General features: G+C 41.4%; 1 protein-coding gene across 1 annotated transcript in view; it reads left to right on the top strand.

Annotated features, from left to right (window-relative positions):
* The window catches only part of SMYD2 (SET and MYND domain containing 2), a 29,201-nt gene extending 5,713 nt beyond the window's left edge, over window positions 1–23,488 (top strand). Inside the window, exons 3-12 of the mRNA XM_082302734.1 lie at window positions 4,208–4,318; window positions 5,934–5,994; window positions 8,415–8,539; window positions 12,156–12,223; window positions 13,913–14,015; window positions 16,374–16,484; window positions 18,260–18,380; window positions 18,579–18,753; window positions 20,169–20,277; window positions 22,258–23,488. Of these exons, the coding sequence (XP_082158860.1) occupies window positions 4,208–4,318; window positions 5,934–5,994; window positions 8,415–8,539; window positions 12,156–12,223; window positions 13,913–14,015; window positions 16,374–16,484; window positions 18,260–18,380; window positions 18,579–18,753; window positions 20,169–20,277; window positions 22,258–22,338 (1,065 nt within the window). The 3' untranslated portion in view covers window positions 22,339–23,488. The remainder of the gene's footprint in view (window positions 1–4,207; window positions 4,319–5,933; window positions 5,995–8,414; window positions 8,540–12,155; window positions 12,224–13,912; window positions 14,016–16,373; window positions 16,485–18,259; window positions 18,381–18,578; window positions 18,754–20,168; window positions 20,278–22,257) is intronic.
* Window positions 23,489–23,684: the final 196 nt, after the last annotated feature.

Raw genomic sequence — 23,684 nt, 5'->3', positions numbered from 1 at the left:
GTTTACTATGTGAGGAATACTGGGATAAAAACCCAAAGCTTTTGAGCTTGCTCTTTTCTTAGTTAAAGACCTCCTATACCACAATTCCAAGGAATTCTTGCTCATTGTGGGGAGAGGTGGATGTATGCACACACACTGGCTTTGGCACAGTTCCTTAATGTTCCTGTTTCGGTCTCTTATTTTGCTTTTAAGATAGATAACCACATGTTTGGCCGATATTAAGTTGTATGTTTGCGTAGGTGTGGATTCAGCAGTGGATACAGGGCATGTGAGGGTGGAAGTTGCCTTCGCTGTCTGTCCTTGCTGCTTTTAATGTTTTGTGGTTTGGCTCTAGTATGGGTTTGCTGTGTCTTTCTTTTCCCAAGCTCTAATCCAGTTCTCCTTTTAAAAGGGATTGTGATTTCCAGCAGATTTACACCGTCCCACTCTCCAGTGTCGCCTCCTCGGAGCACAGGCCTGTTATTTCAGCCCCCATCTGCAGCTGTTCAGGTCTTGACTTCTTAAATTATAATAATTTCAGTCAAGCAAGAAGAGACCTGTGCTCATTTTTTCCCCTCAGAAATTAGCTGCTGAAACACCCCAAAGAGAAATGTTTTAAGAGGGTTACGTGGTTGCAATTTTGGAACTGGTGGACTTGAACTGGCTACTGGAACTGCTCTTGCTCTTATTACACATGGCTATCATTTATCCCAGACAGAGTGGGGATCAGCTAGCCAGAGTGCAGAAAGAGATGTTTTTGTCATGACTTTCAGCATTTGAAATAAATTTTGAACAAACCATTTATGAGTTTTTCTTAACGTGTCATGTTAAAGGCTGCTGTAGTTGGTATTGCTGGAGTAAGTGAAACAGGTATTTTTAACCAGCCTCAAAATGTAGTTGCAGACCTGTAATTAGCATTAAGCAGGTGTGTTTTAAATGGGACCTTGTAGAAACTGCCTACTCCTCTTTGATGAGCTGTAGAAAAAACACAAAATTTTTTTTCTGTAATGATTCTGCACAAAAGGATTTTGGCAGTGCAAGATTGCTTTGGGTGTCTGTCCCCCTATACAAAAACTTTCCCAATGTACTTTTCTTTGATAAATGTCTCCTGTGAGTATGTTGAATGTTAAACCATGAAAGTCGAATACCCTCTATAGCCCAGCATTTGGTAAATGATGATAGGGAAGGATGGCTGTGAAGATACATGAAACTTCTACGTTCACTGCTTGTTGAAAGGCTGTATCAGAGAACTTTACCAATTAATATCAGACATCAGAAGTTGCCTCACTGAAATTCAGTTAAAGAGTTGGATGCCATTTGATCACAATTGGGCCTTAAGATTTTGAAGAAGTGAGCTTAACCCCTGCACTGGCTTGCCCATCATTTCTCTCTGGTATTTGTGTGTGTGTCTTTTTAATTGAGTGAAATAGAACAGATTTTGTATATAGTATTGTAAAAGTCCATGTGAAAAAGGAGGTAGGATGACATTTTTTTGGGCTTAAGTCTTATTTTTTTTAATATTGTGTTTTGTTAATTGTTGTTTTTCCCCAAAGGTGAGCTATAAGACAGTGTTCTGGGAATCAGTCCAATAGTCCTGGACAGCAGAATCTTTTTGAAGAACTTGGTGAAGAGGAGTGTTTCCATGCTTTGATGTAAAATCCATAAGCTTTAAAGAACTTCCCTTCCAAAAATGTTGTCACTCCTAAATGAAGGGAAAAACACTGTGGTTGTAATGATAATAGGAAGAAAATGTCATTAATGAAGCATTAGGGATTCAGTTAGAACAATGCTACTTGTTATAATTCAAACTACTTGGAGGAAAATGTGGAAAAGAATGCAAAATACAGTCCTGCTGTGATCGCAGGGAAAGCTGCTCTCATGGTGTTTCTATCCCAGGTATTACTCAGTCATCAGAACTCTCTTTTTTTTGTGGTGTTTCAGGCTTTTATCTCATTTTGCACAATTCAGCCGTATCATGTCCCTTTAACCTCCCTACCAGTTCATATAACTCAGTATGATTCTGCCTGGGGAAAGATTTTAATTAACGATGTGTAAAGAATAAAGGGACAAATGGATTTTTTTTAAAAACACTGGTTTGAGACAGGCACGTGATTTTGCATTTTGATTTTTTGTTTTATCAGGTAATTTCTCCTGTTTATTTAACAGGTGTGTATGGATGAGAGTCCTGCAAAGCTTCAGGTTCAGTGCCTTCACTTTTTGAGCAATCATGCTAAAGTTAGAGGATATCCTGGGTGGGCAAGAAGAGGTGAGAGGTAACATTTCCCCTCTGTCTCTTTTTAGCCTTTAGCCTGTAGATTCCTAAGCAGAGGCTGTCAGGAATTTTCCAGAAATGATTTTGGGGCATACGTAGGAAATGGGTCTCTCTGGGGATGCATTTTGTAGTGTGACAGCTGTAGGAGAGTCGAGAGTGTAATTTCACATGACATGATTACAGTGTAATATACTATTTTGGTTCTGGTCTGTATTGCTACATCCTCTTAGAATATTTGCACTGGAGCTTATTTCAAGCAGCCTGTATGTAGGTTTTTTTTGGAAGTACCATACTGAGTTGTCAAGGACAGCAAAGTTGACATTGTGAGGGGTTATATACCTTTGCAGTGTTGCACTGCTTCAAATCCTACCCAAGGCTGGGGCAGGTGTTGACCTTTCTTTTCCTAATAAAATAACCTCCTAAAGCTGTCCATGCCCAGGGCAGTTAAAAGAACTGTTTTCAATGGAAGAATTTTTGGTGTAGTAGCTCTGAAATTAGTAAGCTCGGCTTCTGTTTTGATCTGCAAAACCTGTAAGTAAGTTGGCCAGCCAACGCAGGAGGCACTGAGGGTCCTGATTGCCCTGGCTGTTTAACTGCTTTGGGTTGTTGTATGTAACCTACAGCTGTAGTTCCCACAAGGAATTCATCTCCCACTAGACCTGTATCATATCTACCAGTCCTGTGTAGATGCTTTAGACAGCCTCCAGTGTGTCTCTCTAGTGTCTCAAATGGCTCTTGCCTTTAGTGGCTAGGCAGCTGAGGGAAATTGTTTCTTCTGTGCCACTCAGTCACTGTGATGGGCCATATTGTTGGGTTTTTAAAATTATTTTTAAAAATTTGGGGGGGGTGGACCAACACAGGGTTTGGGGTACCGGGTGAATCAGAGTAGGGGATTTAAGAACATTCTGGAGGGTGCTAAAAGGTTTTCAAATTTTCACTTACAGATTTGTGGGATTTGTTGTGAGTTTTTTTCTCTGCTAGTGTTTTCCACCAGTTTGAATCATATGAAAACAAAATTTGATGCTCCCTATGCAGACAGAACACTATAGGTCTGTTCTAATGTAGTGCTATAAATGTGTGTTTGGGATGAGATATAGCAATAAATAACTGTGCATTGCTTGAATATTTCCATGTTTGAATGAATATGCAAAATGGAATTTGATGCAGTCTGAGGACAGCCTGTACTAGTGCAGATTGTTAATATGTGTTTCTGTGCTATTTTTTGGAAGATTCTGTGGCTTTGGGTGAAACTTGTAGAGTGACAAAAGCCAGTACCTTGTGCCATCACTCCTGTATGTTGTTACAGTATGTTGAACTAGGAATATGCTATACATTAACTAAACAATATTCTATACATTTAACGAAAATGTTTGTCTTACTGTGTTTTCATTGTCTAGTTGTACTTTTATTCTTCAATATTTAAGGAAAAAAATCTGATAATTCCATCAGAATGTTTGGGTTTGACCTTACAGTGAAATGATTCTTAGTGATTGTGAATCCATTGACTTCAGCCACTTTATTCCTGATTATACCAGGGTCGCCTCATAATGAGGGGCCAAGGTATTAAATGGAAATGAACCCAATAAAGACATCAAGCTCAGACCTACAGCATCCTCACATGCTTGAACTGAACAATAAGAACTGGTGATTTATAAATCATGTTGTCTGTTTGCTTCTTCGTCATTTAATACTTTTTTTCCATTGAGTAAATGAAGATGTTCTGACCTCAGCTCATCCCCTGTGAATTTGTTTGAAAAAAGCAGGATAGCTGTACCTCTTAAATGTGACTCAAGCTTTTGTTCAGATTTAGTGAGCGTCATCTTCTTTTTTAAAGGAAATACATTTCACTTGACCTCTAGGATCTGGCAGGACTTGTTGCATCCCCTTTTTCATAAGTTTTTCTCTGTGGTACTTCTTAATGTTTTTTTTTTTAATTATATTTGTCTGTGTTTTCAGAAGGAAGACTGGCCAATGCACAAGCTGGAGTGTGCCTCCATGTGCGCCTTTGGGCAGAACTGGCATCCCTCAGACACTGTGAGGCTAACAGCAAGGGTCCTTGCCAAACAGGTGAGCAGGAGGCAAGGCTTGGGAGGTTTGCTCCTGCTCTGGGTGCCAGGGAAGGCAGGAAAATGAAAACTGACCAACAGTAACTTCCCTGCAAAGAACACACACAAGTTTCCTGTGTACAGACAGGTGTAACACAGAGCTCGAGCAGCTGAATGAACTGACCATCAGACCACTGCAGCAGGGTCAGAGCCACCAGAGCCCAGCTGGAGACTTTTGTGGGAAGCTAGAAAAAGGCTGGTGGGGTCTTCAGCTGTGTAGCTGTAACCTATGGCCAAGGTACTGCTGAACAGAGCCTGGAAATGTTTACTGATAGTTTCATATTGGTGTTTCAGCCTCTCTTTTGGGAGATTTGAGCTCTTGGTTACACGTGTGGGCGAGCACCAAGGCCATGCTGATGAAGAGAAGGAAGAATGAGATTTGGTATTTGGGCTTAAATTTCAAGGAGTGCTTCTAGTGTTACCTGGCTGTAGGCACTGATATATTTATGAAGCAGTTGCCTGTTGTGTTTTTCAGCTACAGTTGCATAGCATTATGTAGCATATAACTCCCAGTGCATTTGTAAGGTAAAAACACCTCTGAGGTATTCAGGATAAACATTTATGATTATGAATTAGCTGGTGAAAAATAGAGTTTGAGAGAGAAATCTCAGATCCTTGGTCTTTGGAGAAAAAAAGTATTGAGTAAGGAAAGAATATTGCAATGTCAACCTCCATTTCAGTGTTCCCTGACTATATGGATACTGAGGGTAACACGGGTGCTTACACAGAGGGGATGGGATTCATGAGTTTCAAGGTTATTATGCTGTGTATCTTTGTAGAGCTCTAAACTCTCTCTGCAAAAACAAAACCTCTTTGAAGCCTATTTTTGTGATTGAGGTCTGCTTATGTGACAAGGGCAACCTGGATACTGTATGTAGGGAGGATTTTGGTGGCCTGCTGGAAAAGTAGCTGCATCCTTGCTGTGTGTGTAGGTGTGTGTGTGAATGTACATGTGTGTGACTTAATTAAAGAGAGATTTGCTGGTGATCCACAAACAAAATCGAATGTTTAATGACAAAAAGTTGTTAGAGTAAATTTCTGCTTTTATCACTTACAGGGAGGTGGGAGAACCCTACATGTCATATAAAAGCTAAATATGCAAACCGTAGTCCCTGAACCTCAGCTGCTGGGACACCTGCAAAGCCATATTTAATGGCCAAGATTACAAAGAAGTGGCCTTAGGCCAACAGTGGAGCATTGCTTTTGAACTCTGTCAACAGTCAGTTTATTCACTTTCCTCAAAGCAAAGCCTGTCTTCTGCCTGCTTGCTATTGTTAGCAGCTTTCTGGGTTCTAGAACAAAGCAAATGACATATTCAAAATACTGTTCAGTTTATGTATATAAATTTGATAGGAGTTCATCTTTGGCTGCCTAATTTGGTGTGGAAAGAATATTTCTATGCCTTTACTTAGGGTAGTCAATTTAACTCATTGCTGTTTATCAACTCCTATAAATTCCACAGACTGTGGATTTGGGTTTGTCTTACAGGTAGGAGTCCCCAGATTCTGAATGAGTAAACAATACTGCCAAAGCAAAGCATTAAAATATTTTCTTCTTATTTTTTACCTCGTTGTTAGCAAATTCACCCTGAAAGAACACAATCAGAGAAGCTGTTTGCTGTAAAAGAGTTTGAATCACGTAAGTAAGAAAGGCTTGCAGGTAAACAGAGGTTTTGACTTAACTATATTAATGATTTGTTTTCCCATGGTGCCCCTCCATCAACGCCTTTCAGAACATCCCACTCCTGCTGGAGGAAGGGAGTAAACAAAGAGAACTGTGGTTCCTCATTTTTTTGAAAGTGCAGTGCTCTTCTTTCTTTTTTTTTTTTTTCTTGGCTGTTTGTGGGAGCTGTAAAACAAGGATGAAAACCTAGACAGAGTTAATTATGTAGCATACATCCATCTCTTGCTTCTCTAGTATTCTAGTGTCTTTTGAGAATTGTAATGTTGTAAAATTAAAATAGCTGGTATTTGTTACCAGGAGGCATAAAATCAGAGACAGCACAGTTGCTTGATGGTGACAGTGACTAAGGGGCTAATTGCAAAGCCCTCTGGACTGTGCTTCAGTGTCACTGCCAGTCAAATCTGACATGTTATATATGATTCCATGTCCTAACTGCTCTAAAATAATCCAAAGAAGGAGGTAAGGCAATGGCTCACTTTTAACTGGAAATCTGTTTACATCCAGTAAGGCCAAGTTAGAAACTGACCATTAGTAACCACCCTGGCACAGTTTTCACCAGTCTGTCATTTTCTTTCTTGGTGCTGAGCATAATATACACAGAGAGAATGGGTTATATATTCACATTTCTCATTCTGATGGTTTCCAAAACCTTTTACAAAATGCTGAATAAATGCACTCATTTCTAGGACTTGAGGTAGCAGAGTAACCAAGCACAGTAATCTTATTTGCTTCCTGAACAAAAGCTGCTGTCATTGCTTTTGGGACATCTTGGGGAACAAGGGGGAAAAATGCCAACATTTAACTTTGCCTAGGGCAAGGATAGTTTTTACAGGTAAGTTGGCAGGATTGAGGCTGAGGAGAATGGGTAAGTGCTGAAGTAATTTCTGTGTATTCTTCTGCATTGCAGCTTGTCTTCAATAATTTATTAATTTGGGAGCTAAAAGGCTGAAATGTTTTTTTCTGTTGCAGTGTTCCACTTGTCCTCTAGAAGCCTTTGTTTTGTTAGCAAGCACCACTGTTCCTGCTGGCTTTTTGACTCACCTCACTGCTTTAGCACACCTTTACTGTGTTCATCAGTTGTCTTATGCTTTACAACACCATACACAAGACAGGGAAAGGCACCTGGCTGGCAGCTGGAAGCTCAGAATTTCGTATTTCTGATTTGTCTTAATTCTCATCAAATGGTCCAGTTTCATTTTCCTCAGTGTTTTTTGTGACTCGCCCATCATTCACATCTGCTCTTACAAATCATTTCCTCTTTCTTCCACTGTTGTGCAGCCTTTTCTTTCCATTATTGTTTTGAGTTGGAGAGAGCAGGAGAGAACTATTAACACTGCCGCTGTGAGAGAGTGGATTAGGAAAAAATTTCCAAACACTCTGCTCTTGAGGGGAGAGAGAGGGGACCAGTGTATATGGTTGATCATCTAGCTTGCTTTGCATGGACGAGGCAGGAGAAGGTTCAGTGGCCATGGCTTTGGCTAGAACCTGTCACAGGCCTGAGGGTAAATCTCTGAAGAAACCCATAATGGAATACAGCTGGCAGGTGTGCCAGGACATTTCCACTGATGTTCCTGCTGTCTCCTATTAGAGGATGCCTAAACACACCTCTGTTGATGGTCACCCCCCAGCCCTTGGAGACGTGGGCCCTTTCAGGCACTGTTTGCTACCTCCTGAAGCAGGTACCTGCAATAGGTCAGGTGGATTGCATTCCTGGGCATCCTCATGTTATCCTCTTCTTGCTGCAAAGAGAACCCCTGTAATTAGCCCCAGTGTTGTTGCCAGATCCCTATCATGTGTGGCCACAAATAATTAGGGCTTCTGTGCTGGGAAATACCACATCTTTTAAAAGCAGCAGAGATAAGCAGTCTTAGCAGCAGTTTGGGCTAGTTTGTGCTGTTAAGGAATAGGTCTGCATGAGAAAATTTCATTATATAAAGCGTGCTTTCAGGTGGGTGATGTTGAGTTCACACCACAGTAGATGGGGCCATGTCGCTCATAAGGTCGTGTCAGACCAGCTGAGGACAGCTGTCCACAGTTGATAGGCTTCCAGAGGGCCAGGGCTGGCTGGGCTGTTTGCTAGAGTTAACAAATGCACTTTAAAGACCATAACCCTTCTCCCAAGAAAGTGAAGTCTGTGTCCAATTATTTGCTAATCTAAAGATGTCAGAAAATGCATTTTAATCCTTCATGTTCTCATAGTGCACGTGTGGCTTTAGCAGAGGCAACCTTATGTTTGTGGAAGAGCAGACACTTCTTGCAGTACTTCCAAGTGGCTTGTCCTTCAGGGGTTTCTGTTAAAGTCTGGGCCTCTTCTAACCTAAGTCTTCCTGGGGGGTTTTCCTGTTACTGAAATGGAATGTATTCTTTGTCCACAGACCTTGACAAGCTAGACAATGAAAAGAGAGAGCTGATTCAGAACGACATTGCTGCTCTTCATCACTTTTACTCAAAGCACTTGGAGTACCCTGACAATGCTGCCCTTGTAGTTCTCTTTGCACAAGTAAGTTGGCTAGAACACAGCCTGCTTAGGTGGATGGTGCTGTAGGAGTTTAGCCTTTCTGAAAGGGGGAGAATGTTAATGGCAATGGAAAGGGTAGCTCTTTGCTTATCTTGGGGACAACTGAGTATACTTGAAGGAGAAGATCTGCTCGTTGAGCAGTGGTGGCTGGATCTGCCCCATTTCTTTCCTGAGGGGAGAGACTCTTGTATGCAGACTTTCCATTATGTGCTTCTCAAACACTGAATTAAAGGGGAAACAGCCTTTAGTAAACCCTGTCAAAGTTAAGCTTCTTGTGGGCCAAATATAGTGTGGCTGTTGTTGAACTAACATGGAAAGCTGCTGGCCTGAGACCCTGCAGAGGTAAATCCTTCGTTCAGGCTTCAAACTTATGGCAATCCTTGCTGGTCAGGTCATCATTGTGTTTGACCTTCACAGAGAGTCAACTTCAGAGAAGTAGAAAGAGCAGCAGAAAGCGCAGCCTAAAACTTTTATCTGGTGTGTGGCTTTTAAATGTAGTCAGGTGGTTTGGCCATCTGGAGAGATGAAGGAAAGACAGGATGTCTTGTTAGATAACTTCTGATATGTCACTTCTTTTTTCTCACCTACTTTTCATATGCATCTGAATTGAATGTATTGTAGTGGATGGAATAATACACCAGTGGAATACTGAAAGATCCATTTTCTTCTTTTTCCTCTTTTGCTTCTATATAAGCTAGTTTTGTACTTAAGTTTCTGAGTAAAATAATATCTTGAGATGGGGGCAAATGTTGACTGCTGCGATGAAAGCTGACATGGAAATAGCCTGTTTGGTAGAGCTGGGCATCTACCAGCAAGGAGGCACAGTTACTATTTCCTTGATACAGAGGTACTCTTATTCTGTAGGGGAGTGATTCTTTAGGATGTTTAGCATCTGCTTATCATCCCTTGTGTTGTTTCTAATTACACATTTCCTTTCAATGACGAGGGATTTTTTCTCTTTTGAAGACTTTACAATTTATATTTGTCAGAGGGATACTTTGAAGATGTCAGTAAAACCAGTTTATTGTGGTACTTTGAATATTTGTGTTAGAATGTAGCCAGAATTCCCCAAAGATTACATTATTTTGGCTATAATGACTTTTCTTTCATGTCCTGTCCAAGAGCAGCTCCACCAGATTGTGGTACTTTAACTGACTTCTGTGAACTGCTGACTCCCAGATCTTATATTCCATCCGGTCTTCTCTATGGATGTCTGATGTCATCTGTAGTAGTTACCTTAAGCTCATCCTGATCATCAGGTATCAGATCATCTTGTCATCAGTGTCTCTGCCACTGTGGGCATTAGAATTTTTTGAACTAAAATCTCCAGAAGTCACCTGGATGGTCCTCAGAAGTGTTTTACGGGATGCAACCTTATGAGGTGTTCTTCTAGAAGAAAGGGAGGTATGCTTGTACTTGACATGTACAAACATATTTCCTAATAATTAGTTAACTGGACCTAAAACCAGTAGTATGAATATGCTGCTGCTCCTTTGTTTTCCTGCAACACTTACTCTGGCCCCATGTGGTCTGTTTTGCTCCTCCATTCCCCATTGTTTCTCCCTGTGGTTTAGGGCAGTCATTCAGGACTTGCATACTTTGACTCCTTCCTCATTGCTTTTAGTGGACTTTGCCTGATGCTCTTCCTTACACAGCTAAAGTGTAAGTGATCCTTTTGAGTGGAATAGAGTTCTTTTGCCCAAAGTCCTTGCCTTTCACTGCTCTCTTCTCTGGCTGTTGGCATCATTCTACTTTCTTTTGTCCCCATGGAGTATAGGTCTTGAGGCTGGAGCTTTCCTTCCACAGTGTTACCTTGTCATACTCTTCGAACAATTTCTCTCATCTCAAGTTCCAGCATCTCACCTTTTCCTTGAAGACCTTGCATTTCATGCCTCCCTTTGCACATTCTCATTTCCACCACTGGGAACAACCTTGAGCTCCAGTTTTATTGCTGTTGTCTCTTCACTCCCTATACTTGGCCTTCTTTTAGTCATGCATTCATCTGGTGAAACCAGTGATATCTCATCCCTTCTAATCCCTCCTCCTGTATCATTCCTAATATGATACTTTCATGAAGTGTGTTGTCTCTGGCTTAGTGGAGGGGAGTTGGTGATAAGGCACTACATATTTTTAAATATTTCCCTGTGATTCAGAACCATCAAGCTGTTTTTTGTCAGCCTTTGTAGCCTTATGTTTTTACTTGCTGTTGATATTATCTTTCCCTTCTCTTGTTTTTGCATTCAGCAATTACATGTTGGTTTTGGTTCAGGTATGCTCTTACACTGGCCAGTGCAGTAGCATGCCCATCTTGAGAGACTGGGAACCTTTGGGTGCTGTATTGCTAAAAATAACAGAATAAATTTCAAGCAAAGATAGCAGAGATACTGATGAGTGAATAAGGACACTTCCCTTAATTGTGAACTCACTCTAAAAGGTTCATACCTGAGGAGTGCCTTTGGGTATTTGTGTATTTCTAAAAGCCAGTCCAGGCTGCATTCCAGCTTGTGGGATGTATCACTTTGCTTGGTGAGCAGCCTGGTCTACTGGAAGATGTCCCTGCCTCTGGGGACTGGAGAAAAACCAAGAGATTGGAACTCGATCTTTACGGTCCCTTTCCAGAACAAATACTGCACTGTCCTTGATTGACTGTTCCTGTGCCCTTTCTAGCTTTAGCTGGACTTGGCCATGTTGTTTTAGTGAGTAGTTTTAGTGCTTTACTGGTGCTTTATTCATGTTTGTAGGGAGATAATGGTGAATGTAGAGAGGTTCTCTTTGTGTCAGTATGTGTGTGACTTGAAGTGGAAGTGGAATAAAGTACTTGACTGAGGTGCATTTTGGCCACTTAAAGTCATATAAACCACATGAAAAAAGCTGAAACTTCTGTAAGATTCCTTTGACTTGGATGAGAACAAAAGAGAGAAAGTTTTAAAACCTGCTTGAATCTATTCTATAAGAGAGTTTTGTGAACAAATTCTTTTGATCCCATGTCTGTTTAAATTAGGAATACACTTCCTCTCATACTCTGTCCTTTTTCTGTCCCCTCCTATTCTATGTCTTTACGAGGTTCAAGTCTTTCTCAGTGCTTTTGTTGTTTTCATGTGTGCTTTAGCTGTAGCTGATATGTGCAGTCTTTGATGACAGGTGCTGTTGCGTCAGGTCTCTGTGACATATGCTCCATCAAAGCTCTGTACTGCCCCAGCCTGGCTGAGTTTGCTGCCCTTCATTCCCACGTTGCTCCTTGCATGTGTAGCTCTGCTTTGGCCCTTTCCTTGTCGTGGCCCAATGGAGTCTCTTTGCCTCATGTTGGGGTGAGGTTTTGTGTGCTCTTTCTCTTGGCTGGCCCACTAGATGTGTCCTGAGCAGGTGCAAGTGTTGAACTGTTAGTTCTTTGGTGTCCTGTGCATTCCTTTGGAGAGGCATTCTATCCTCACTTCACTTGTTGAGATGTCATGGAGCTCCCTGTGAGTCTTGGGGAGGTGGATGGAAAATTTTCAGCAAATATCTGCAACTGTGTTTGATGTATGAGAATGTGACATGAGTACATGTGGAGTACTCAGCTGACCAGCAGCTGATCCAGCACCTTTCTCTTTTTTCTTAGGTTAACTGTAATGGCTTCACAATTGAAGATGAAGAACTCTCTCATTTGGGATCAGCCATATTTCCTGAGTAGGTTGATTTTAATATTTTAAAAGTAAAACTAACTTATTTAAAAACAAACAGAGGAAGTAGATATCTACCAAAAGAAATCAGTTTATCTTGTTTTAAATATCTTTAATTGGCTAATAAAATGTGGCCAATTATTTGCAGTAAAATCCAGTAATTTTGGTAAAATTGCTCATGTAATTTGTTTTGAAACTTAGGTTGTGAACTGTATTCAGATTGGTAGAAACACTTAACTTGGGTAGCAGGTTCTGGGCAGGGACATCAAGTAATGATCAAAGCCAAGTGAAAAGGATTGCAGGTGACTTGCTCTGTTCACAACCTTCTGGTTTGGGTGGGTATAATCCTCCACCTGGTGCTCTCTGAACAATATCCCTTCTACCTTTGTTCCTTGGCAAATAGTAAATCCCTTTCATAACTTCTTTGAGCCTCCTTGCTATGACAATGGAAAAAAAAATGTGCAAGCTTCTTAGCTTTACAAATAAACTGCAGATGTTAAGTGTTAGCTGCAGTTCGGGAGTGGGGGACCACAGCTTTCTTTAGGGCCAAGAAACATTTCTTGCATTTTTAAATCTTCCCTTCCCACTTAATATTGTAGCAGAGGAGGGTATTTTCTGCCCCTGATCTTTGCACAGCCTGTATGAAGGTATTAGCACTGAGGCTTAGTTTGACTTCCTGGTGAGGCTCGGATTACTCGAAGCTTATCTGTGTCAAGGTAACCTGAAACTCACAGATGCCTGCTTAAAGCGGGATGTGATTTTGCCAAGTGCTGCAGACAAGCAGTAGTAGCTAGTCCTTGCTTCACAGATTCTTCTTCAGGCAGGTTTGTCTGCAGTTCATATCCCTGATCTACAGGCTGGAAATTAATGCCTTGAAATGCCCAGGATCAGAGTCATTGTGGGAAGAGGAGAGTATTAAACCAGGCTGTTTTGGAAAAATGTCCAACACCATCCTTTGTAAATGCTCAGGATACAAGAGTCACATCTTTCCTACTTAACAGATACGCCTGTGAGCTAAAAATACTGAAGAGACAGTTGTTATTTTGCTAGATTGGAAGAGAAAGAAATAAAATTACAAGTTTTATCTCAGATAAGCAGTGAACTGCACTTTCTCCAAGCTTGGTATTAAGGGGGTTTACTTTTCTCTATCCATCCAGGTTTTTTGTCCAAGTCATGTGCTTGCATAACAGAGATCTCCTTCCTCCCACTTCAAACATGGAGGCTGTTTACATTTGAATAGAATCCAGCTAAAATTTTAACACCCATCTTAAGTTGCAATGCAGCAAAGGCTTTTGTTTTCATGTGTTTGCTTGTTTCCTTTTGGGTTAAACATGTTTTTCGTTCTTTCTCCTCTGAGGAAAATAGTCTGTCTATCATGTTGATAGTAAAGCTATATGAACATGCCTGTCAGCTGTCCTGTAGCACTGTAAGAAAGGGAAAATAATAACTTACCTAGTAATGCAATAATAGGATTTAAAAATTGTAATGATTCATTAGCACAGCCATTCTCCATATCATTAGAATAAACAACAGCACAACAGATTTTCCCAAGGTTACCTTCATGTTAAGCCTCAGAATAAAAACAGCTTACTGACTGAATCTTTCAGACTTATTTATTTTGTGAAGTGGTGCTTAACTTTTTGTCTGTTGCTTGTGGTGGTGGTTGGGGAAAACATTTACTTTTCTGCTTTTACAGTGTTGCATTGATGAACCATAGCTGTTGCCCAAATGTGATTGTGACTTACAAGGGAACCTTGGCTGAAGTCAGAGCTGTTAGAGAGATTGAGCCTGGAGAGGAGGTAAATGCACAGTGTTTGAATGTGCTCTGTACTTGTGCTACCTGACAGGATTCATTCTGCTTCTCAGGGTTAATTTCTATTAGATGCCAATTTAATAATAGGAAGGAAGGATCTCATGTTTCTCAGAGAAATGCAAGATGGTGCTTTGGAAAAGTTAGGGTGGCTCTGGAGGACTGAAGGGATTTTTGGAGACCGTACCCTATTTTGTGCTAAAACATGGGAAGGGCACCTGCAGCAGTCACTGTGTATCTGCCAGCCTCTCTCTCAGTTTGCCCATCTGTAAAATGAGGCTGAGTTTACTGATGTTTGGCTGGTGCTTTGAAATTCCAAGATCAAAGCAAATTATTACTGCTATAATAGTTCCCAGTATAATAGTAATGTGTTGAAATTGAAGCCAGAATAAACAAGGTAAATGGGTACAGATAAATCCTCTGACTTCTGTTTGGACAGAGCATCCACAAAACATGGGACTTGGTCATATCACCTCAGTGGCATCTGCTGGGAAGTCACAGAACAAATGTGTGTTTTTAGGTGGAGTGAAACTGAACACAGAAGGATAAAAATCTGTGAAATTGAGTAAGGCTCTGGGTTTACCTTGAAACTTTCTTAATCAAATAATGAATTTGGCTGGGAGTTTTAAACAGAAGAGCTGCACTTTACTTTAAAAAACCAAAAAAAGATGTTAAACAGAGTTGAGGAGGATGTTCAAATATCTGCAGGGAATGAAGATACTGAACATCCTCTCTGGGGATGGAGTTTGCACAGTTTCAACGGCTTATTTGTAAATAATAATTAAGTGGGTGAAGTTAATGCTGATAAGCTCAGATTTGATTTTTGATAACTTCTACTGTTGTCTGAGGTGTGTGATAGCAGCCTGCAAGAAAGGTAGAGAGGTTGTTTTTGTGGATTGTAGCTGTTCCCTGTTGTGAACAAAGTGAATTTAGTTGCTGTAGCCAAGGGTGAATGACCCAGGTGAGCAACTTCTTTTGATGCCATTTGCCAGCGATGATTTGTCTGTGATGCTGGCAGTCACTGCAAATGCATTGTGGTAACAGACAAGGACTGATTCTGGCTTCACAGTTTTGCTGTGGAATCCCAGACATTTTCAGCATGTTAGGGGGAGGTGTATCATTAGAGGTAGAGAAGTGGACTCTACCTTGCTCAGCATCTTCTTCAGCTTGAATTCTGCCTTAGAAGCTGCATCAGCTCTCCAGGACCTCACGGATCTTGCTCATTTGCTTTTCTGACACTTCAGAATTTTCTAAATGTGAGCTGTGGCTGTGTGTGGTCGCTGTGCAGTCTCCCAGCCTGTGTCTCCATCTTCAGGCTCCGTGTAGCCATTGCAGGGCAGCACTGTAAAGTTTTTTTGCTGTAAATGTGGTTCCTGCATTCCACATGCTTTGAAAATATCGAAGGGAGGAGAGGAGTGTGAGGGAAAGTGTGAGATGACACACACTTAAGAAGAAGGTGCACTGTATGAAATTACATGTAATTTTGCTTTTAAAGAAAAGAGAAACTTTAAGTATAAAGACTGAGCAAAGCATTTCAAATAACCATAAATGAGGAAATGGAGCTAAAGCTGTTCCTTGGTCTGCAGAATGATCAACTGCACCGTGCATAGGACGTGTTTCTTGGGGGAGATCTCATTTTAAAAGCAGAGCATTAAAGCTAGTTGCAGGGGTTCTTTTCTGAAGACCATTGAAATAGAGGAAAACTTAAGAATAGTGTATATGAAGGGCCTTTAAAATGATCAAAAGCAGGTTTTCTTTGCTTTAAAATATTGCTGCTGAAGTAAATCTGATATTCATTCTCCTTGAACTGGAGCACTGGGCCTCTCTTCTTTTCAGAGATCTAAAGGTCTTGTCCTAAGTTTCTAAAGCTACTAGTGACTCGTGTTGCCCCAATTTTTGTAGGTTTTCAGAAAGAAAAATTTGAGATTCCAGCCTCCAAAAAACCAGGCCACTGTAATTTATCCTAGGCTGGATACCTGAAATCATTATTTTACTTCTGAAAAGTAGGCATCTCTTTGTAGTCTGACAGGAGCCTGAGATTTATGCTGTGATAGTTTCCTTATCCACACCTGAATCTGGCTCTCCTGGGTGCAAGCCAGGGTAATATTTGAGGGAAATTCCACAACAAATAGGAAAAGAACACTTCTCTGTCAGGCTGCATTCACAAGTGACAACTCCTGATGCTGCCAAGGGGCTTGGAATGTGAGGGAGCAGCCAGGTGATGTGGCTGCAGGGGTCCACAAGCTGCATGAATATGTAGTTGTCATACTACATATATCAGAACTAGTATAATAAGTATGTTTAATGATGCTGCTTCTCACTAACTGCTCTTTTTTTCACCATGTAGATTTTTAGCAGCTACATTGACCTGCTGTATCCCACAGAAGACAGAAATGACCGGTTAAGAGACTCCTATTTTTTTAGCTGTGATTGCAGGGAGTGCGTTACGAAAGAAAAGGTAGTGCAATTGGTGTGAAATATACTTCTGACTGTCAAGGCACCTACCTATGTCCTTAGATGCAATATTCTATTTGGGTTAATTACATTTTGGAAAGTAGGATAGTGGGATGGGGGGAGGTGGTTTTGTTTTTCTGTCTTTCTGTCCAGAACGCTTTCTGATACTCATTCTTTCCACTGTAATTATGACATGTCAGGAAATTTCCTGGTAGAGGCCTATTTAAAGTTCAGCTGCAAAGCAAAGATGAAAACATTGTTAAAAGTAGATCATTATACTGTGTCTATGCTACCTGGCCAAAAGAATTAAGCTCAGAATTTTTTATTTTTTTTTTAATTTCATACTTTCTACCAACTCGCAGCAAGGAAATCTTGCTTGGGGCATTTCTGGGGTCCTGTTCTGGGATAGAGTACTGCTGCATTTCCTGGTTGGGACATTACAGTCAATTCTAGGTGACACTGTATGGCATCTCCGGATGTTTTGGAGACCCAGCAGAATCTGAGGAATGGCCTTTCCTACAATAGCATCAGATTGGTCTGCTCAGGGAGAGTGTGGTCCTGGGTCACAGTCCCTGGTGAGGTTCAGACCAGGGTTATTTATGTTCATTAGACATGAGCTGGTGCCCCTCAAAAGACAAAGGAAGATGCAGACAGTCTTCCTGAAAACAAGGTGTTAGATGTTTTAAAGAAAAGCACTTATTGGAGGGAAAAGGTAGATACTGAGACAGCTGTGCCTGTGCAACCATTTGGCCCTCCTTCACTGAAGGTCCTACAAGAATTGAGCTCTGTGTAGCTTATCTGTCATTCCAGACAAGATCAGTGTGTCTGGCATAATCTAATCCTTAAGTTCCAGATCATTTTTCCTCCCATCTTCACCAGGCATCCTTTTAAGAGCTGCTTCCCAAAGTGACCAGACAACCATCTCCTTCCCCTAAATGGTGTCATCTTTTGTAATTTTTTTTCCCAAATAGTACCCAATACTGTTGCTTGAGATCATTCTGCTGGTACTATATTAGTTTTTCCCCACAGTTACCTTGATAATTTTGCCATGGAATTTAATGAAGCCAGGATTTCACCTGTGACTTTCAACAGTCTTCTGCTCTGGGAGTCACCTGTCACTCATTTTCCTTCAGTTCTGGAAAGAGTCCCTGTAGCTCTCTCAGCTGGCAGATTAAATAATAAAAAAAATAAAGAAATCTGGCAACAATGTGAAGCTTAAACAGCAAAAAATTGTCTCTAAATTGTAGCTGACTTCATGAAATAGTATGTTAGATAAGAGTAAGTGGAGCTGTCCAGCAGAAATAACAAAATACATGGAAATGTGGTTTTGTCTGTAGATCTGAAGGATCCTTTTCTGTGTTTAAGTTCATGTAATTTTCCACAGAGACATCACTTGGTAGTCGACCAAAGGTATTTGAGCTGTTATAGCCCTAAAACTAAGGCTAAATTTGTTTTAAACCCTAATCTCTTTGAAACAGTGAAATTTCTTATGTAAAACTGCTTGCAACACACAACTGAAAAGCTGTTCGATCTTTCAAAAGAAGGGACTTCATGGAAGTAGAGAATAGCAGATGAACTGGAGGGCCAGGGGATCCTAGGATTTCTAGCCAAGGCTTTAGAGAAAAATTGCAGGTGCACATTCTACCTTTGTTTTTTCATTCTTTGAAGAGCTTAAGTTCGCATCTGTGTCTTTTTATTAGAGTAATTTTGTATAGCAGGTGCACTTTTATTTGTAGGGCTTGGAACCTGCCTTTGTAAGGTCCATTGTGTTTCCTTCAGGATAAAGAGAAATTGGAAATCTGCAAACTGAATGATCCTCCGTCAGCAGAGACAGTAAAGGACATGATCAAATATGCCCGGAACGTGATTGAGGAATTCAGGCGAGCCAAACACTACAAATATATCCTTTGTCTTACCCTGACTCCACTGGTGTGTGACCTAAAAATCTTGCCTGCTGGACTTCAGAAGTACTTGCAGGAGAAATACTATGACCAGTAGAAATTAAACTTATCTCTGTCCTCTTTGTGTCTGAAGGCGTTACCAGATAGTTGTATAATGAGAGGCCATCGATTTATTGCGTTCCTTGACTTCTTCCTACCCCCTAGCGAATTACTGGAGATCTGTGAACTCAGCCTGGACAAGATGGGTGCAGTGTTTGAAGACAGCAATGTTTATATGTTACATATGATGTACCAGGCCATGGGCGTCTGTCTCTATGTGCAGGACTGGGAAGGTGCACTGCGTTACGGGCAAAAAATTATCAGACCGTACAGGTAAATATGAGAGATTATTTTTTTTTTCCTCAGTGCTCTAATTCAGTAATCTGAACAATTAAGACAAGTCTGGGCAGAGATCACTTCTCTCAGTATATGTTGTATAGACATTCTACCCATGATACCGCTACTCAAAAAGGAATATTTAAATGCTGGGACAGTGTTTGTTACTATCAGAATGTGGTCTGCAATATATAGCAGGACTGACTTTGAAATCATTGCTTTGGGTTCTCAAAACAATTTTGTGCCACCTTGGGTGCTGTGCTAATTCTGCTTAGCTAGATAAATACTGGTTTCTAAAATACTGTAATTTTTTACTAAAGAAGGGCTTCAAACTACATCTGCAGCCGGTATTTTGTACAGGGTAATGGAGGCAAAGCCTGTGTTGCTGTCAGCTTCCCGCAGTCTCCCAGTCCTCTCTCTCTGCAGCAGCACAGTGGGCACGGCTGCAGGAGAGCAGAGCCGTGTCCCGGGGCTGGGGCCGAGCAGCAGAGGGAGCTGGAGATGAGCTCAACTCCTGCGCTCAGAGCTGGGAGTGCCCCGTGTTGCTGATCCTGCTGCCCTAGAGCTGGAGGCATGGGAGAATGCCCAGGCTGAAGCCCTTCGTGGGGCAGGGCAGCACACAGCCTCTGCAGGAGATAAGACTACTGTTTCTGATAAAGTTCTCTGGTTTTGCAGTAGTGAGCCCGTTCATTAGAGCCAGCCGGTTACACTGGCTGTGTCTGGTGCTGCCATGAATCTCCCAAACAGATTCTCGTCTTGAGATGTGACTTTCTTGCCAGCTGGGGGGAGCGCAAGAAAAGCTCTCCCTTTGGAACAGATGCCAACATAAAGTCACAGATCACTTGGCAGAGAACAGTGATACAAAGAAGGAGCCAACATTCCCCCCCTGGGGGCTCAGTACTATTTATCTTCCCTGGGACTTGCCCAGCTCCTCTGGCTCTGAGCCTGGCATTCCAGGTCAGCTCTGCTGAAGCGGGCTCTGCCCGCTCAGTGTGTGCGAGCACAGACTGCCATGTGTGCCCTGCACACTGCAGAGGGCCCCTCGCTTTCCAGCCCACCAACTATTGTGGAACACACGGAGCGACTGCTGCGGGTGCAGGGTGGCTCCAAAAACTCATAACAATGCAGGCTCTCTCTGTAGCTGGCTAGATTAAAACTAGTGGCAGAAAGTCATTGCCATCTGACAGCTGTTCAGAGGCATATGGTAGTTTCAGTTCAATTCCCAGCTGACAGGCGTCCCCATCCCAGACACAATTGGCACTGGCTCTTGGCAGTCACGGCAGAGGGGATGAGCACTGAATGGGCAGGGGCAATGAGAGGCAGCTTCTTGCCCCATGAGAGGGGGACAGGGGCTGGGAAAATGCAATGAAACTGCCAAGGCTGATAAAGCTGCATTTCTTTCTGTCTTGCAGTAAACATTATCCCTCCTACTCGCTGAATGTTGCCTCCATGTGGCTGAAATTAGGGAGACTGTACATGGCACTGAAGAACAGGACGGCTGGAGTTAAAGCCCTGCAGAGGGTATTTATTGCCTGATTTCTCCATTAATAACACCAGTTCAGGTTGTTGAAACACTGTGTGCTTCTCTGTCAGTGAGCCTGGCAGGGTAGGAAATGCACCATGAGTTAATATATTTGGTCACTGGATTTTTGGCTCAGATTTGGCTTTTCTAATGATGGAGTGTAGGTCTGCTCATGGGTGCCTTTTCACAGTGGGCTCATACTGCAGCAGCTGGAACAAGAATTATGCTTAAACATTTGCTCTGAGTTCTTCACTGAGCTAGAGCTGCACTAGTGTAAATGAAGCAGAACCCTATCTTCCCCTCATTTGCTGGGTAAGGACAGGAAAAATGCTTGGCTCTTATAAAAGGCACATAGTGTTTCATTGAAGTCTGTGATTTCTATATCCAACTTAAGCTAGGCATGCTTTTGGTAGTTATTTGTTCTGGAACCAGTTGATTTTTACATAACTGAAGGGAATTCAATGCATCTGGTAATGCTGAAATTGGCAAATACAGCATTTTGGTTTTATGTTTTTCTTCACCCCTTTTTGTTAGTCTGTGCCTTATTCTTTAGTTTTTTATTCTTCTATTTTGTTATTAGCCTGTACTACGTTTCTTGACTATTTTCCTTTATTGATGTTGGACAGAAATTTATTTTAGTTTCTTAAGCATCAGTGACTACTGTAGCATATAATGACTCAGTGTGGAATGTCACAATGTATTTCTTCTTGCTTTTTAGATGCTGGCAAGGTTTTAGCCAGCAAATAACAGCGCCATCCAACCATGGTGAATGATGCTACAATCTATGCTCTAAAATGTAACTGTTACCTAGTTTGAAATTGGCGTAGGTTTTCCTTCACTGTGGTGTTAAACCCTTGAGTAGAAATGGGAATTGTGCCAGTAGGAGCATGGGATGGGGGGTAGGGAACTGTGAGGTAGATTTGTTGGCATAGTTAGTTTCCTAACACAAACATTTTTTAATGACTCACTTCCAAAAGCTGTCTACAGGAACTGCCCAAAGTTATCCCAGCCTCTGATGATTGGGATTTAGTGGAAAAGCAAACCTATTGTTCCCTTTCATTTTGTGAGCAGCTCATACAGAAGGTCCTCCTTTCTTTTTGTGGGCAGGAGGAGGATTGGAGTCATTTCTTGCTGCTGAGGTGGAACCAAAAGCCCTTATTGTACTGTCCTAACAAATACAAGAGCATAAAAGTTTCCCAAGGATGAAATAACTAAATGCTCAGAGGGCCAGGATACCGCAGTTCCTTGCTCTGTCTTAGCACTGTTGGTCTTTAAACATTCTCAGACTTACACTGAACTTTCCTCTCAGTTCTGTCTCATGCTGCCTTTTATCACATCTTTTCTCAAGAGGAAATCTTGCCCTTGCACACATTCTGCAGGGCAGGAAATGTGCCAATCAGGGGCTTTGGCTGCCTGCAGTGTTCCCTCTCAGGCCTGGAGCAGGCTGCAGATGAAACACCAGGGAGTCAGGCACAGCAGCATCTGTCCCAATCTGACGGGATCTCCCTTTTGCTTCCTTCCTGAAGAATTGGCAGTCCCTGGAAGGAGCAGAGGGTTTACAGACTCAAGTCTGAAATGCCTCAACATTACTCCTGCACTAGGCCTGCATGTCTGACAGCTCAAGGATAAATTGGTAGGAGCAGAGCTCGCTCTGATACTGGCTAAGTCCTCTGCTGGAATATTATCCACCGCACTTGCAGTTTTCTGTCCTGGAGCTGGTTGCATTCAAAGTAGTTTTGTCAAGAATATAATTTTGAAAGGTGCTTTGGGCTCCTTTAAGATCAAAGATGTATTCTCTGAATATAAAACCTTTATTACTTAGTTTTGAATTTCATTTTATTTCCTACTGGGTTTATGACTACAAGGGGACAAAAAGTAGCTAGAGGTGTCAGACTGCTTCAAACCTCTAAAGAGAGTATTTATAGCCTGGTGTTATATATGAATCAATTGTGTGAATATTTTTTTTTTTCTTTTCATAGGCAATTGCTATCATGGAAGTAGCACATGGGAAAGATCATCCATACATTTCAGAGATCAAAAAGGAATTAGAGGACCACTGAGCCTTTGAATCTATGCAATCCTTCAAACCTTTATTTAAAAAGCCTTGTTATGGAAACCTTCAGGAGCACTTTGAAAAGCGGTAGAGTATGAGCACAGTTCTGTCCTATAATTGGAATGACAAACACACTTAGGCCTAGCTTCCACACATCTACAATTGCCTTTTTTTTTTCTTTTTTAAGGAAGCACCCATGGTTTCTTAAAGGTTATGCCTTTTGATGGCTCATGGGCAAAAATGGCCATTTTTTTCTTTAGGGATGTTGATGTGGATCTTATTTGTGTAAAATAAATAAAGTGGTCTTGGGCCCTCTTGACTCCACTTGTACACTTAAATGGGTGCAATAGTTCTGTGATATCCACTTTTGCCCAAATAGTTTTGCTTAATCTGACAAATTAGAAAAAGCCCTACTTTTTCTGTTGTGGTTTGGCATCCATTTCCTTTTTTTCTCGCATCATTTTTGTTTGCAGTGGCTTAACTGGGAGAGAGGAGAAATGGGGTGATGAATTCTGTACATTTTACAGCAAAGCCATCAATGTTCCCTCAACCAGTTAATGTGCAGGTCCATCACTGCTCCTGGCAGATGAGGATTCATCACAGTAAAGACCTAGAGCTCAACTTGTCTTGTACAGAAGATACTGACACCTCTCTTGGAGCCCGGAGGCTTGCACAAGACATGAACTATGCAAATTCTGGCTTTTTAGTCCCCTTTACAAGTTAAAGTGAGTTATTGCAGAGGAGAGCTCATATTTCCTTACAGCCATACCTTCACCTCCAGTGGATTACAACTATTGTAATAGTATGTTAGCAATTATTTTTAAGAGAGGAATAGGAACACTTTCTGAGAAAAAAGTCCAGGACTTAGCTTTCTCCACCCATATATAAAACAAGGGGATTTTTTTCCCCTCCATTTAGATCAATGGCAGGAGTTTGCTTTTAAGGATGGGGGGAAAAAAGAGTGTAGCTGTAAACTTCTAGCATCCAAACTGAAATATGGTGCTCAATAAAATTACCTGCCCATTCCTTACTGTTTTCACAGCTTATAAAGTATGATGAGAAAGAGAACACATCACCCTTAAGAACTTCATTGTATTTTCTTTCTTGTAAGCACTGCTCTGAAAATAAAACTGCTAGAACAAGGGTCTGTCAGCTCATTTTGCTGAAATCTTTCATTGCTCTCCAGCCAGCAGTTGCTGCTGGAGTACATAAAACTGCACCACATCTACAATTCCAGAAAGCCAAGGCCATTTAACTACAGCCAAACCTAGGAAGAGGGCAGTAGCTGACTATTTTTATCCTAACTTTGTCTTGTCAGATAAACTCTTGTCCTGGGACATAACACCTTTACTT

The sequence above is a fragment of the Coloeus monedula genome (assembly GCF_965178545.1).
Source record: "Coloeus monedula genome assembly, chromosome: 2".
Taxonomy (NCBI): Eukaryota; Metazoa; Chordata; class Aves; order Passeriformes; family Corvidae; genus Coloeus; species Coloeus monedula.
This window is presented reverse-complemented; position numbering and strand designations above follow the sequence as displayed.